At 44.9% G+C, this 17062-nt stretch overlaps 1 protein-coding gene across 9 annotated transcripts in view; it reads right to left on the reverse strand.

Moving 5' to 3' along the window:
• The window catches only part of da (transcription factor daughterless), a 66869-nt gene that overhangs the window by 24044 nt on the left and 25763 nt on the right, over positions 1–17062 (reverse strand). For 8 of the 9 annotated variants that reach the window (XM_028309148.1, XM_028309146.1, XM_028309145.1 and 5 more), the window contains exons 1-4: positions 7603–7684; positions 6567–6709; positions 4734–4916; positions 2292–2399 (exon numbers count right to left, since the gene is read on the reverse strand). In XM_028309148.1, the coding sequence (XP_028164949.1) occupies positions 2292–2399; positions 4734–4916; positions 6567–6644 (369 nt within the window). In that variant the 5' untranslated portion in view covers positions 6645–6709; positions 7603–7684. Of the gene's footprint in view, positions 1–2291; positions 2400–4733; positions 4917–6566; positions 6710–7602; positions 7685–8623; positions 8793–16331; positions 16901–17062 lie in introns of those variants that run through there. The other variant, XM_028309153.1, reaches the window with a different exon arrangement.

Consider the following 17062-nt stretch of genomic DNA (forward strand, 5'->3'; position numbering starts at 1 on the left):
ATAATTACTTGTTAATTACACAGAGTTATAAAGTTGTTACACTAGATTGTTACTAAGTATTTACTTATTTAAATTATTTAAGTACTATGTTCTTACATAAACGTAATGTATGTATTTGAAAACTAACTATGAACTTTATCCATTATCCTTTTAAATAATGTATTTACTTACATTTTATACCAATACTTAAATATTTTATCTTACATATTTAGTCAGATCTTATGTTAAACTATTATTTTCTTAAGTCTGTATTATTTATTACATGATATTTAACTAATACATCATTAGGTAAGCTTATGACACAACTTATTTATATTGTTACATTTAATTTACTTTAGTTAAACATTTACCTTAGTTATATCCCTTTTTTTTTTGTAATATGTACTTTTACTGCAATAGTCAATAGATTGTTATTAAATTTAATCAAGAGTTTATGAAAATACAAAATATTTATTTAGTATCTTTAAATTTTACAAAAATGCTTGTTTTAAACAAAACCACTACTCCAATCACGGACTTTACAATACATTCATTTTGTATGTTAAATAAGAATGTTGGTTAGTAGTCAAAGCTTTAGTAAAAATATCAGATATATTCTTATTACTTTCAACATAAGCTAGTGAAGCTACTTTCTTAGATATAATATCTTTAATGTAATGTGCTTTAATGTCAATATGCTTTGAACGTTTGCTATTTTCATAACTTTCAATAAGTTTTAAAGTACTTTGGTTATCTATCAATAATTTACATGAAATGTTTACTGATCCAAGATCTGATATGACACCTTTCAAGTTTACTATCTCAGTAACAGCTTGAGCCCCNTTGAGAACGATTCTCCTTCCCGCAGGATAGGTAGATTATGCAGTTTTTCCATGTGGCGTCACTTAGGTTATACTTGACAAAACTTGTTTTTTTTTGCTTATTTCCACTAGCAAACGTTATGCGCACTTTATTTGGCGCAGTGGAAGCGTGCTGTTGGGATTTCTACTAGCGAAGGACGAGTATTTTACTTAGAGTTTTGAACTTTTTCAGGAGCACAATGAAACAATACTTTTGACCGCAGCCATCTTTTTTTTTTATTATCGATCATAGACAACAGAGTAACACCAAAATCCACACTTTGGCCATAGACACATAACGTTCAGAAATAATTAACTGTTAAATATTCAACAATTCCTGCCACTTTTTATTTAAAAAACAAAATGATAAGTAAAATAATAATAAGCTCAAATTCATTCTCTCTTCAAAAAAATATTTTAGTAAAATTATTTACTAGTCCTAAAAGTCGAAAAGAGATCAAACTACTTTTGTTTACTAGAAAAACATTTACTTCTAAAATTATTTAGTTACATCCATGCAAGAGCACATGCTCTACAATTTTTGAATTGAAAAAATTCTTATTAACAAACTATTAACTAAAAAAAAACCATTGGAAATTGTAATTATGATGTTGTGTTATTAAAGTTTCATAAGTACTGAACAATTTTATATGGGGCCGTCCATATATTACGTCATTCTAAATTAGGGGGGGGATGTTTCGAAATTGACGTCATTCTTATTTATTTATTTATAGTTTATTGTTCACGTACAAAAATGTGAGGCTGCAAATGTGAGAGGCGGCTAAGGCGCGTCCAATATTAAAATAACTCATACTAGCTGCCCGCCCCGGCGTCGCCCGTGGTGTAACATGTATTATACATATAAACCTTCGTTAAGAATCACTCTATCTATTAAAAAAAAAAAGGTGATTCTATAACCAAGTGTTTTAATTTTGTCAAACTGGTAATGACGTCAATTTTGGGAGAGGGGGGGGGGGGGTCATTAAGAAATGACGATAGGATGATTGTAAGGGGGGGTCTAAAATCTGAAAAAATCGATGACGTAATTTATGTACGGCCCCTATTTTGTTGCGTGAGATTATAGTTGATCATTGTTGTGTGTTTGTGTACTATCACATAATGCACAGACTCTCTCTGACTCATAGTGATAGAACCATATTCGGCGCCTTGTTTCTGTGTATTTTCTATGAATGTGTACTGTGTCTATGGATCATAATAAGCGGCACTGCACTACTTATTTGTTTCTGATCATGTGGATTTTTATTGTTTCCTGACCATATTAGCACTTACATGAAGTGTCCAGGTATGTACTGACCATATTAGGCAGCATGTACTGTACGTGTACGGTACGTGTATGTACTGACTATATCACGTGTATGTACTGACCATATTAGGCAGCATATACGTGTATGTACTGGCCATATTAGGCCACGTGTACGTGTATGTACTGACCATATTGGGCGGCGGGTAGACGGCCACGTGGTGCCCGTTGGGCAGGTGCTGCGGCAAGGCGGACGCGGCTCCCGGCGACGACACTCCTGACGACACCCAGTTCGATTGCTGGAGGAGACAATAATACTATGTTACAGTTACGAACGATAGAGATAGATACAACCCGGTCGAGTTAAACGCGCACCAGGCAGCCGTGACATCACATCGCTGGTATAAAGTCTGGTCGCCGAGCACGTAGAATTTCGTCCAATGACCCCAAGCTACCCATTCATATCGCTCGCACACTCACTGCGGCCGCCCGTCGCATAGTCGTGACAGTAATACGTATAATTAAGCGCGAGCGATAAGGATGGGTAGCTTAGGGTCATTGGACGAAATTCTACATGCTCGGCGACCGGACTTTAGACGGAGCGAGGAGGTATACGGTTGAGTGCGAGGGAGAGTCGCATTCTAGCGAGGTGCGCAACTAGCTCAATCGGGCTGTAATAACGTTGTAGGGAGTCCCGCAGTAACGTGCTTTTCGTTTCTGTCCTGTCATCCGCTTTGCACTGGAGGGAAGTCGAACCTTCACTTCGAACTCCTCCTATGTTCTTCTGATTAATTTCGTTGCGGGTCCAATGACAGTTTAACTTTCCCCCGGGACAAATGTGACCTTCACTGGTTAGGTTTTTATTGGCGGTCAAGCTGTAGATCCTGGCTTGGCTGTAGAGTTGCAGCGGTGGGAACGAGAGGTGGGAATGGTTTCGTAGGATGACCGACCATCTGATGACCTCCATTCCTGCGTTCTGCGCTCACCTGTCCGTTGGTGCTGGTGGTGCAGCGCCGGCGAATGGACGATAGGCTGCTGGAGGCGCGCGGGGGAGGGACATGAGAACGGGCACCCATTAAAGAGTGACGTCACCAAAGGTTCAAAGGTTGCTTCACAGCAAGCCGAACGAGGAGTCCATTGAACCTGACTCCGATGTCCTCAGTAACTTGAAATGAAGAAATGAAGACAAAACCGTCACCCATCCAAGTGACCTCATCGGAAGTTGCTTAAACCAACTCGTCTCACAATCTAAAAGAAAGACGGTCACCCATCCAAAAGTGACCAAACCAAACACTGCTTGACCTCCAGCTCAGCAAAGATTCTGCTGGACCTGTTAAAAACGGTCACCCATCCTAAAGTGACCAGAGCCAACGTTGCTTGACCGGTCACCCATTATAAAGTGACCAGAGCGACCATCACAGCACGGCCCCATCCTACAGTGAACTCGGCCTCCACAGCGCGGCCCCATCCTACAGCGAGCGGCCCGCACGCCGCTCGGCCTCCACAGCGCGGCCCCATCCTACAGCGAGCGGCCCGCACGCCGCTGGGCCTCCTCAGCGCGGCCCCGTCCTACAGCGAGCGGCCCGCACGCCGCTGGGCCTCCTCAGCGCGGCCCCGTCCTACAGCGAGCGGCCCGCACGCCGCTGGGCCTCCTCAGCGCGGCCCCGTCCTACAGCGAGCGGCCCGCACGCCGCTTGCCTCCACAGCGCGACCCCGTCCTACAGTGAGCGGCCCGCACGTCGCTCGGCCTCCACAGCGCGGCCCCATCCTACAGCGAGCGGCCCGCACACCGCTTGAACTTCATCGACTCGAGTCACCCATCCTCACCTGTCCGTTGTGGTGCTGGTGGTGCAGCGCGGGCGAGTGCTTGAGCGGATACAGGCGCGGGTGCAGCGGCGGTGGCGAGTGACCGGCGTGGACGGCGACGAGCCGTATGAGGACAGGCTGCCCGTGCTGGGGGCGCGCGGGAGGGGAAATGAAGACCCGTCCTAGGGTGACGTCACCTCAGTTGCTTGAGATAGAGATGAAAAGAAAGGTCACCCATACGAAAGTAACTATACCAAGCCTGTCCAGCCCAGCAGAGAAGTATCTGTTGAAGCTGTTAAAAACGGTCACCCATCCAAAAGTAACCTCACCAGAAGTTGCTTAACACCAACTCGTCTGACAATCTAAAAGGAAGATGGTCACTCATCTAACAGTGACTAGACCGAGCGTTGCTTGACCTCCAGCGAAGCAGAGAAGTTTCTGCTGGACCTGTTAAAAACGGTCACCCATCCTAAAGTGACCAGACCCACCGCTGCTTAGCTACCGTCAAAACGGTCACCCATCATAAAGTAACCAGACCAAACGCTGCTTAACATCCAAAACGGACACCCATCCTAAAGTGACCAGACCCAACGTCGCTTGACCTTCAAGCCGGTCAGCCATCCTAAAAGTGACCAGAGCCAGCGTTGCTTGACCGGTCACCCATCTTAAAGTGACCAGACCAAACGCTGCTTGATCTCCAAATCGGTCACCCATCCTAAAGTGACCAGAGCCAGCGTTGCTTGACCGGTCACCCATCCTAAAGTGACCAGACCAAGGCAGTCGACCTCCATCAAGCCACCCATCCTCCTCCCATCAGCCCATCTCACCTGTCCGTTGTGGTGCTGGTGGTGCAGCGCGGGCGAGTGCTTGAGCGGATACAGGCGCGGGTGCAGCGGCGGCGGCGAGTGCACCGGCGTGGACGGCGACGAGCCGTAAGAAGATAAGCTGCCGCCTTCCGCGCCGCCGGCTACGCCGCCGGCCGGCGTGCTGGCCGCGCCTCCGGGGTACATCTGTGAAGGCAAGATTGGAATTTCTTTACTTGTGTAAAAGATCTCCAAGGTCTCACCTTGAACAGGCACTTACAGGGCAGGATGTATCATCCCATCATTAGCATGCAATAGGTACAAAAACAGTTTACAGTCTAGGCTTGTTCGTAAAGAAAAAGTGTTAAAAAATTACAAACTGGACCGTAAACTAAAATTAGTATACACAGCATGATAAATAAAATTACACTCACTCAAGAGAGCAGGGTGAGCAGCATGACAAGCTTAGCTCGCGAGTCCATGCGCCCGGTGACGCAGCTAATGACGAGTGACAGGACCATACTCTACGCTAACTGGTAGTGATAAATACAATAGCCTACATCGACTGGGGTTTCAACTGACATCTTTGGAGGGCCGCTCTCAGTACTTCTCTGATCAGCAGAGCTGACTGAGCAGCGGTATGGAGCAGACCGTAACCCGCTACAGCAAGCTGGGGGTCCTGTTGTACCAGAGCCACGAGGAGAAAACCTCTATAAAAACTACTGGAGGAGGGGATTGGGGGTTCCCTCGAAGCCGGAGAGGCTCACTCGTGAGCGAGCCTCTTAGCATGAAGCGGAGTGGCGGATGAATGTCCAAGCTAGGAGAATAACTCGCGGCTGTTTCATTGGGCTCCGGTAGACACCGTCGGAATATAGTGAGCAGGCGGAGAGTCCCACATAACCTACTGGCCGTCCCCATCGTCAACGATGGGTACAAGGAAGGTATACTCACAGCCCTACGATAGCTCTCATCGACTGGGGTTCCAACCATCTGTATGAAGAAGGTAGCTCTCAGCAAGGTGTACTCACAGGCTGTAGCGCCGGCTTGCCCACCAGCATGGGGTCCGTGGGCGAGTGGTGCGGCGCGGCCGCCCGGAACGACGACATGGGCGGGAGCGGCAGCTTTAGTCACTAAAGTCCGGTCGCCGAGCAGATAGAATTTCGTCCAATGACCCCAAGCTAACCATCCTTATCGATCGCGCGTAATTAAATTGCTGTCGCAACTGTGCAACGCGGGCGGCCGCAGTGAGTGTGCGACCGGACTTTAGTTGTGTCCACATCAAGCGCATAAGCTCGCGAGACACGCTTGTCGTCCTGCTTACCTTGTTCTTGAGTGAGCAGGATGAGAAGCTTGGCTCGCGAGCCCATGCGCTTGGTATGGACGCAGCTAATGCAGCTATTAACGAGCGGCAGGACCTTACTCTACCTACAGTGGCGCCAACTGGAGATGAATACGATAGCCCTCACCGACTGGGGTTTCAACTACTCTCTTTGGAGGGACGCTCTCAGTACTTCTCTGATCAGCAGAGCTGACTGAGCAGCGGCATGGAGCAGACCGTAACCCGCTACAACGGGGTCCTGTTGTACCAGGGCCACGAGGAAACAACCTCTATAAAAACAACTGGAAGAGGGGGATAGGAGATTCCCACGGGGAGAGTCCCACAGAACCCAATGGGCGGCATGGAGCAGGTCGTAACACGCTACGGCGGGCCGGGGGTCCTGTTGTACCAGGGCCACGAGGAAACAACCTCTATAAAAACAACTGGAGGAAGAGGATAGGAGGTTCCCACGGGGAGAGTCCCACATAGGCTACTGGTCGTCCTCATTGACGACGATAGGTTATACAAGGTGTACTCACAGGCTGTAGCGCCGGCTTGCCCACCAGCATAGGGTCTGTGGGCGAATGGTGCGGCGCGGCCGCCCTGAACGACGACATGGGCGGGAGCGGCAGCTCGGCCGCGCCGCCCGCCCCCGCCGCGCCCTCGCCGCCGCCCGCTATGCCTGCAAATATACGAGTGGATGTTAGTGTAACTGCAGTTGAAATCAAAAAATCAAAATCAAAAATATTTATTCAGTTCAGACCACAAGAGGCACTTATGAACGTCAAAATATAGTAATAAAATTAAAAAGAAAAAAGAAAAGGTAGCCCTTATGGGGCACTTTATATATCTCCTTATCTTTTGGGCCCTACGCCGGAACAAACTCAGTCACCACTAATTGCCAGGAATTATCTAACGGTAAGAATAACCAAATTCAAGTACATACATCAAATATGTGCAGACTGAACTGACCACGCATCCTTATCATCAAGAAATAATCATCAAGAAGGTAAGATAACCAGTTCCTCTGTGGTTGAGAATTCCGGGTGAAGCATCAGGTGATATGCTGGTCAAAACCTTCTTCGTTGTGGATAAAAAAACATGTAAATGATTTTGTTCAATTCAGATCAATATTCGGTACTTTGAACGCGCTGCAGTGGCACCACTGTGACCCGCTTGACATGTCACTACTAGTTTTTATACAATTTCTAGGGCAATTCCCCTGCAGCGCTGCCTCATTCGTGCCTCTATTTTGAAAGCGCCCTTACAATAAAGTAGCCCTTGAGGGCTTCAAGACAAACATTTGTGTCAAGTGTACTTGACTATACTACGAGTATGTCAAGAAATGCCGGAACAAACTCAGCCTTCAGCTTTCTGCGGTTACGGTACGGTTAAGCTGTAAATCCTGGCTACAGGAGTTTTGTTTGTCACATCCAGGTTCTGCATCCAGGATGTAACTACTAATGCGTTCAGTCTCACCTGGCGACGCTGTAGGCGGCGCCCCACTCGCCGCCAGCGTAGTACGGCTCCTGTAGAGCGCCCCGCTGTGACTAGCTGCGTGTGTGGGCGGCTCACCTGGCGACGTGGCGTAGGGGTCGTGCTGGTAGGGCGGCGGCGGCTGGTAGTAGGCGGCGCCCCACTCGCCGCCCGCGTAGTAAGGCTCCTGTAGGGCGCCCCGCTGTGAATCAAGCTACTGCAGTGGGCGGCTCACCTGGTGACTTGGCGTAGGGGTCGTGCTGGTAAGGCGGCGGCGCCGCGGCGGCTGGTAGTAGGCGGCGCCCCACTCGCCGCCCGCGTAGTAAGGCTCCTGTAGGGCGCCCCGCTGTGAATCAAGCTACTGCAGTGGGCGGCTCACCTGGTGACTTGGCGTAGGGGTCGTGCTGGTAAGGCGGCGGCGCCGCGGCGGCTGGTAGTAGGCGGCGCCCCACTCGCCGCCCGCGTAGTAAGGCTCCTGTAGGGCGCCCCGCTGTGAATCAAGCTACTGCAGTGGGCGGCTCACCTGGTGACTTGGCGTAGGGGTCGTGCTGGTAGGGCGGCGAGTGGGGCGCCGCCCGCGTAGTAAGGCTCCTGTAGGGCGCCCCGCTGTGAATCAAGCTACTGCAGTGGGCGGCTCACCTGGTGACTTGGCGTAGGGGTCGTGCTGGTAAGGCGGCGGCGCCGCGGCGGCTGGTAGTAGGCGGCGCCCCACTCGCCGCCCGCGTAGTAAGGCTCCTGTAGGGCGCCCCGCTGTGAATCAAGCTACTGCAGTGGGCGGCTCACCTGGTGACTTGGCGTAGGGGTCGTGCTGGTAGGGCGCCCCGCTGTGACCCTAGCTGCGTTTGCAGTGGGCGGCTCACCTGGCGTAGGGGTCGTGCTAATAAGGCGGCGGCGGCTGGTAGTAGGCGGCGCCCCACTAGCCGCCCGCGTAGTAAGGCTCCTGTAGGGCGCCCCGCTGTGACTAGCTGCGTGTGTGGGCGGCTCACCTGGCGACGTGGCGTAGGGGTCGTGCTGGTAGGGCGGCGGCGGCTGGTAGTAGGCGGCGCCCCACTCGCCGCCCGCGTAGTAAGGCTCCTGTAGGGCGCCCCGCTGTGACTAGCTGCGTGTGTGGGCGGCTCACCTGGCGACGTGGCGTAGGGGTCGTGCTGGTAGGGCGGCGGCGGCTGGTAGTAGGCGGCGCCCCACTCGCCGCCCGCGTAGTAAGGCTCCTGGTAGGGCGCCCCCGCGCCGGCGCCCTTCGGCGACGCGTACCGGCTCGGAGAGTCGTGGCCGAACTCATCGCTGCCGTACTGGAAAGGAGAGAGAATTCTGTTAGAAAAATGTGTTGCAAAAAGTCGTCTTGTATATTTAGTTCATGGTTTATTAACTAGAAGTCAATAGACCTTCATTTATTTATTTATTTATTTTATTGTTAGGAAAACAAACAGCATTCTATAACACATATATTTACCAAAAAGTCCTTCAGAAAGGAAGATGTAGTAGGAATAATAGAAGCGAGAGTTAGCATCAGGAAATAATTTTTCTACCTCAGATTTGTCAAACTACCAGGAAATTGTTTTACACTTTTCTGTTCACCTAAAAGGCAGTGTATTTATGTAGTTTTTATTAAAATCCCTAGCTGCAACTCCATCTATGATAGCATAATAAATAAAAACTTATAGTGACATTTTTATCTACAAACACAACCAGTTAAAACAAGACCCAAAAATGGAAATATTCAGTAATTGACGTCCATTTAGAGATCACGGCAAAAAACTGGCGGTATCATAGGTCGAGCACTTAATTGAGTCAGTCCCTGAGGTATGGTACACGCACGGGAGGGGTGGGATTGGCATAATGGCATTGAAGGAAACTTCTACTCGTGAAACATTACACCCTGATTATGCGAGGAAAAATTGATAGCCCGGCTGCTCTTAGCAGGATAGGTATATCGGTCCCAAAGCTGTGTGTGGACACTGACAGAGGCCTGGTGGCTCCGCGAAGACGCCCTAGGCTATTCAACGTGCCCGTGACGCGCACCCGCAATGCACAAAACTGCCCTACAATTAGAGCACTGACGTCATTAAATGCGCTTCTCGCGAAAAAACCTCATATTTACGTGTTTGTTGACAGTATGGCTCAGTATATTTTGGAGGTATACAATTTTCTGTCGCATAGTATTTAAGCACCTATTTATGTAAATCGTGTATTCTGTACTTCTGCCGCTGATGGACGTCTTGGGTAAAACTGTAAGTCCACAGTGAATTATATAAATAAATAAATAATATGACGTAACATAGAATACAAATCTAGTCTTCGGACATTTGACGTACACTCTGCAGTACCGCTCCCATGGCTCTGGCACTGAGTTATGAGCTAGATCTATAGAAAAATACTAATAATTTAATATTAATACTGTGCTGTTTTTAGTAAGACTGGGTCATAAGAGCTTGTACTAAACTTGTCCATAAATATTTTGGAAAAATAAATAAAACCTAGTTTATTTATTGAGACTAAAATAAGACCTATTAAAAAATTATTAATACGCTCCAGCCTGTAATGATGTTGATAGTATTTAATTATTATAATCATTTAATTAGGAGGTTTTACATTTTTTATAATAATTACTTTAACTAGCTTCTCGTAGCCTGTACCTACAGAGTGTCTAAAATAAAGACAAAATCTAAAAAAACTACTCCAATATGTAATCTCAATCTTTTTTACCAAGACATATCAACTTTAGTTTGACATCGAGATCATGACCACCCTATTATTTTTGGAACAAAAGATAGAAGAATATCAAAAATAAAAAATCTTCTCCCGGGTACAGTGTACTTATTATTTTTTCTTTCTATGTCCAATCCGACCGGGCAATGTGGAAATCATTGGGGCAGGCATTCAGCAAGGGACGTCCTGTCGCTAAAATGATGACAGATCCTTATAACCTATTTTAAACCAAAATTCATCGGTTCAGGGGTTGTCAAACAAACGGAGTAACTTTCACATTTATCTATACTAATATTATAAAGCTGAAGAGTTTGTTTGTTTGTTTACTTGAACGCGCTAATCTCAGGAACTACTGGTCCGATTTGAAAAATTCTTTCAGTGTTAGAAAGCTCATTTATCGAGGAAGGCTATAGGCTATATACCATCACGATATAATAGAAGCAGAGCTACAATGAAAAATGATGCAAAAACGGGTTTTCACGCGTACGAAGCCGCGGGCGCAGCTAGTATTATTAGTATAGATAACACTGATTACTGGTTTCAACACCCTGTAGGTGCAGCAATTATCTTTAATTCATCGTGCAAAAAGGCCGCCTTGCAACGACGCAATATGCAATATAAAATCATAAACTCTCTGTATAAGGCCAGAACTCGAAATGACTTCATTTGTACGAGCACAGATCGCTGATAAGTGAATATGTGGATATAGCACGTTGGGTAACGTAGGAAAATAAAAATGTTATAAAACCACAATTGGTAAAAAAATGCAAGTCAAACGCAGGAACACACTCACGCCCGTATTCACAAACGATGCTTGCTTAAGGCCCGATTCGACCAAACTTTTATCCGAGAATAACTCCTGGTATAACTGGCACATTGACAGGTTCAGTATGGGAAAATGTGAAAACTGACGATTTATTCTGAGATTAATATTTACTCTTGTTTGGTCGAATCCACCCTTAGTGAAGCAGCAAATCGAACGCACAGCGTTGAATAGAGCTCTGTGATTGGTTCGTGTGTCACCCTGTGCGACGTGCGTCCACGCGCACTGTGAGACCTCATATTAATGTTTGTGAATACGGGCAGCCCTGTTCATCTCCGCAATTTGTGTCAAATTCAATATGGTGATCGTTTTAGATGTGATTACTGTCACTTTAACCTTACAATTTGGCGTCAAATCTACGTACCGCTTTCTCAAGGAGAATTTATCAATAAATCATTAACTAATTTACAAAAATAACAATGAACCAATCGAATCACTGTTTCGTCACCCGCCCACGCAGTGTCTTCTCAAATGCAATAAAAGCAAACCGTTTTACGATCACAATAAAAATACATTATTGAGTGTGCCATAATTTTCGAATTTAACACTATAAAGTTTTAGTGTTCATAGAGATTTTAATAATTTGGCCCAGAGCACCCGAGCGAGTATAGACCAAATTCAAAATGTCTTTCTGATAAATTAAAAACATGGATAATTCCATGGATGCAGGTTGCTACCAACCGATTATTATGGAAATCATTGGGGGAGGAAGGTCTATGTTCAGCAATGGACGTCCTATGGCTGATATGATGATAATGATGTAATTAGAAAGAGTCGTTCTCCTGTAGTGGAGACTAAATGACCTGACGATGATGAAATAAAATGATAATGTTTTTGATGACAAGAAAAACGAACGGTCTATTATTTTATGAATGCAAGAAATTTTCTTAAGAGTTCCATTTACACCGCTTGTTTATACAACTGCCGATATCAATTTCAATACTGAAAACATAACGGAATTGCTTATTATATGATCCAGGATAATGGTCCAAATATAGAGCTTTATAAAATTTCCACGTATCCATGACGAATATATTAATAACAAATAAGAGATACGTGATTCAACGACCGTTCCCATGTACGCCGAGTCATCCTTCAAACGCGCTTCCTGTTGGATCTAGAGGATCGGGAATTTATGGTGTGGTCCAGGGTATGGGAAATAGCGAGGGCAAGATGGGAAGGGAACACAAGGTGCTCCGTGAGCTATAGTTTTTGAAAATTCTTTCACTGGGAGAAAGCTACATTATTTCTGAGTGACATAGGCTGTATATTACTGTGACAGAAAATTGATCAGACACAAATTGAAGCCTAAAGGTAGAAAGTTGTTCAACAAATATGCTAGACATTATTCTAGCCTAGACCTGACAGTTCCCTTCTTTCAATTCATCATCATCATTTCAGCCACAACAAGTAACAGTATAATTGTTATTGACGGGATTCACCCACCCGCCCAGTTCCTCAGTTACTCCATTATCAATGGCGCTTGCAACAGTATCGAAATATCGGAGACTAGATTTAAAGGTACATGTTAGTAATCCCAATTCAACTAAATGGGATCCTTCAAATCAGTTCCTGCATAAAAGGGATGTCTCAATAGGAAAGAGCCATAAGGTTACAAGAATTCGTGCGCTTCACTGCTTGTGAGTCTCTTATGCCTTGCGCCACCCAACAGGATATCGCGTCGCCTTTTTTCACCAATCTCAGCACATAACGGGAATCAAACCCTGATTAAAAGCTCGCCGCGTGAGAATTGTTGGCCTTGTGTTACTTCCTCTGATCTCATTGTGCCTTCATTGATCGCAGGTAAAGGATTTATATGCGAGCAGTCAGGATGAAAGATTTAACGGAAGTCTTATTGACAAACTTGCACAGGGTTGCCAACTCTACGTATTTTTACGTAGATCTACGTATTTTAAGCCTTCCTTGCAAACCTACGAACTTTAGTCCCAGAATCTACGTATGTATTTTCTATCAAATTTGCAAAATAGGCTGAATGGGCATCGTTTCCTTTACTTTCGCGAAAAAGTTCGATCATGGTTCCGATCACGGTTATTTGGCATGTGGCAAAAGTCGGAACTAATGTTATTTTGACATTTCCTCATAGAAAAAATGCTGTACAGCGCCCCCCTGTAAATGTCACTGACGCTATAAAAATATTTCGAACTGAGATTGTGCTAAGATTTCGAAGGTGTTGTTGTATTTCGATATTTTTCAACTTCCTTCCTTCTTTCCAACAAATATAATTATGTATAAATTTAATTTGTCTGAAAATGATACCCAATAAAAGTGTACTTTACTACTTTTAGGCTTAGCTTTTAGGGTAATATAAATTGTCGTTTTATTACTTTTACCTACCCCTACTCTCTTCATTTCACTCAGAAAAATTTCTACGTAATTTTCGATTCTGTCCTACGACTTTTTCAAAATCCGAGTTGGCAACACTGAACTTGCATGACTTTAGTTTGAAGGTAGGCTGTAGGTACTAATTGTAAGTTATACACATTATTAGTGAGTTCTGGCATGCAAAGAACAGATAGAACATCTGCTACATATTATAATAATCACATATGATTTATCACGTTGATGGAACTGAGAATCTATATCAAAACTGATTCATATTCGAAGAAATAGTAGTACAGTAGTTCTTTGGGGTTTTGACAGGTTTACTAACGTCTCCATGTCAGTTAGAGCAGTTGCCTAAAAATCTTAGGTTTAATTCCAGTCTGTGACGGGAAGATTTAGCCCATCAGCCAAAAACTTGACCTCTTTGTAACATTAGTGTAGAGAATACAGTAAAAATACATACAGTGGAACATAAAACCTTCTTTTTTGAAGTCGGTTACAAATCGATGCCGCAAACAAAGTTCTTTCTGCACATCCTATCCCGGTTCCCCCAAACCCTCTACATAGATCCCTGATCCCAAGATGGCGGGCCCGCGTCCCGTCTCCCGTTACCATCCATTAGTCGTTGTCAGGACTCCGGGGAACGGTGTCAGGTTACACACTCAGTGCTGGGAACGGTAGTTGAGAGATTGCCACTTGTGGAGTGAGGTAGGTATTTTAGGGTTTACTTTTATGGAATTTCTAGACATTGAATTTTGTTATGGTAGGTTTTGAATGGGTATTTCAGCTTTTTGGACCACATCTTAGAAGAAGAAGCGCGGGAGAAATTCAGTTTCCAGTCTTTATTAAAGAGCGCCCATTAGTAATTAGTGGACTTATTCCCAATACTTATATTCCCGGTAACCCCCTAGCTAATATAAAATTATTGGTGTTACGACTAGATTCAATACAATAGTTGAGCGACCGAAGGAGATTAAGCAATTTATTTATTTGCTTGTCACATGGCATGGTCATGGTCATGGTCAACTAGCATAATCTTCAATCTCGAATAGACACTCCGATGCCTACACCTTTAGGCTATCACCGTTAGGGTTTAGTTTTTACACATACCCTTGTATATGATATTCCAATATTATAATCATAATTGTCTACCTAAGTATTTTTATCCAAAACCCCTCAGATTCAAAAATCCCTCGCACAAACGGCTCACCACACAAATGAAATAATAAATATTTACAACCGAATTCATCTCTCCTGCCATAATTACATCACGGCTGAGCGTATATTTAGATTAGTTGTACTATTAATAATGACACGGGTGTATTATTGGCCGTGTTAGGGCGTGGGCGGCGACGGGTGGCGTAGCTAGCTAGATCGTTTCGAAACTAATTACCGATAGTAATAGCACAGAATAATAATAAGTACCACGTACAGAAGTTTTAATTCAGGAAGGTCTTTAAAAAAAATTATGCTCAATGTCATTAACAATATGGTGTAATTTAGCCTGTCTCAAGAGTCAAGCACCATTTTGTTAACAAACGTCAGTGATCGGCACTGCGCCGCAGCTATAGGGCTGACTTCGGTAAAATGATGTGACGTGAGGTGCCAAACTGCGGAAAATGGCGGAGAAAATACATGATTTAGCATGAATTATCATGAATAATATTAACTACTTATTTACCTCTCAGTGTCTTGAGGCAACTTAAAAAAGTACATTCTGTGTTTTTATTATTATTTAGGTAGTTAAATACTGCACAGTATTTAGTACACCATTTTCTTTATTTTCTTCCATCATACACAAGAAGAATATGCGTGCGTAGTCAATGTGAGGCCTTGTCGAATAGTATCCTGTAGGTGGGCCATCGTGCGTGTTTTGTTTTCGATGTAAACTCGCGGAGATGAACAGGCCTGGTAATAGTTCAAACTTGCAGTGCAAGTGTGGTTGTGTTTCCCAGTCCATGAAGCACATGATGTAGTGTCCTGCGTGCCCAAACAACTGCACGCAGGAAGAGTTTATAAACGCTACTGACAACGCCACTCTTGTAGCGGAGTTTTGGACTGACACTGTATGTAAGTCAGTCCTTATTTCTTTGGTACAATACAGGACTATTCCCACCTCTTGTTCCCACACCGCTGCAGCCAGGGTCTACAGCTTGACCGCCGACAACTCAACCAATGAAGGTCAAGTTTGTCCCGGGGGAAAGTTAAACTGTCATTGGAACCGCAACGAAATTAATCAGATGAACATAGGAGGAGTTCGAAGTAGTAACCCTTATAGTAATAATTACGGGGGATAGTAATGACTGACAAGGTAACTGGGATATGGTCATTAATTTCGATTCTATTTATTACAGATTAGTTGTCGCATACAAAAACAATGAAAAGACAGTATTGTTATGTAAGCTGCAAACTCTGGCTGTCCAAATAAACAATCAAGTGATATCTCCTTTGTCCTACTGTAGTAACAGTTAGGTCCGTATTACATAACGACGCTTAGAACGATTAAATCTCATGCACTTATTGAAGCTTTTGGATCAACTGCTTGCTAATTTACACCAATCACAGGGCAGACTCTATTGACTAAAATTGAATCTACTTTAGAGCATTGTTTTGAAATAGGTACAAGAAGCTAACAAGACGCTTACGGTTAACCGCCAATAAACACTAACCAGTGGAGGTGAAGTTTGTCCCGAGGAAAGTTTAGTGTGTTGGCCCTTGCTTCTCAACCAGAAAGCCAAACGCTGAGGGGGGAAACCGGCGAATAATAGAAGCTGCTGCTGATGTAACTATCCCGAGCTCTCAACTCTCAAAGGCGTTTGTAAGTTTTTTAGTTAGTAGTCCCCTCCATTTTGCCAGGGTGAGCCCTACCCACCTGACCCACTAGCCTGCCCCCTGGCAATTTAATACCATATCCTGACGTGAAAAAAAAAGTGGTAGTTAACCACTTCCAACTCACCCCGCTTTCTTGACTGGTAGCCGCCGGAGGCTGCAGCCCGTGTTCCTCGTTGTACCTTCTCCTCGCTCTATGCCTGAGCAGAGCGGACGCGTCCGGCTGCCCGAATTGGAACACATGATCGTCCTTCAAAAACACTTTATCACTAAAGTCCGTGTTGACGTACTCCTGCGCATTCTCCTTGAATACTTTCGCGAAGTCTGAATACTCCGATCGGCCGTCGAGGATCTCCGAAGAGAGCCGAACGGAGTCCGAAGTCTGGCGGAGATTGACGTCGGATTCTGGGCGATAGCTGTCGCAGATTTGGCTGAATGTGTTGAAGTATTCGCTGGCTAGGTCCGCCTTAGGTTGGTAATCGATGTCAGACACCGGAGGGGGGTCCGCGGGGAGGAACGTTGGGTCCATGACGTCATGCCGCAGAGCCATCATTTGAACTTGAACTTTTTGCACTTTGAACGCATCACTTTTTTTCTATTGCACTTCACTTAGAACTTGAGAGTTCTGTTCAGTTTGTTTGTATAGTTAAATATTTGGTGTAAATAATTTGTTTTGATACACTATGAAACTTTAACCTAGAATAGAAGTTATATTAATACCTATTTGTTTGATTGCATTCCATTTCGAGAAGTTATCTGTATCCATGTGCTAGTTTGGTATGATCCCTAGAATTTTTACTAAAGTATACTACTTAAAATATATTCCGAATTTGTAAGTATTAACTGTATTCTTGAGAT

The sequence above is a fragment of the Ostrinia furnacalis genome, unplaced genomic scaffold (assembly GCF_004193835.3).
Source record: "Ostrinia furnacalis isolate ACB-3 unplaced genomic scaffold, ASM419383v2 OfSCF2617, whole genome shotgun sequence".
Classification (NCBI taxonomy): Eukaryota; Metazoa; Arthropoda; class Insecta; order Lepidoptera; family Crambidae; genus Ostrinia; species Ostrinia furnacalis.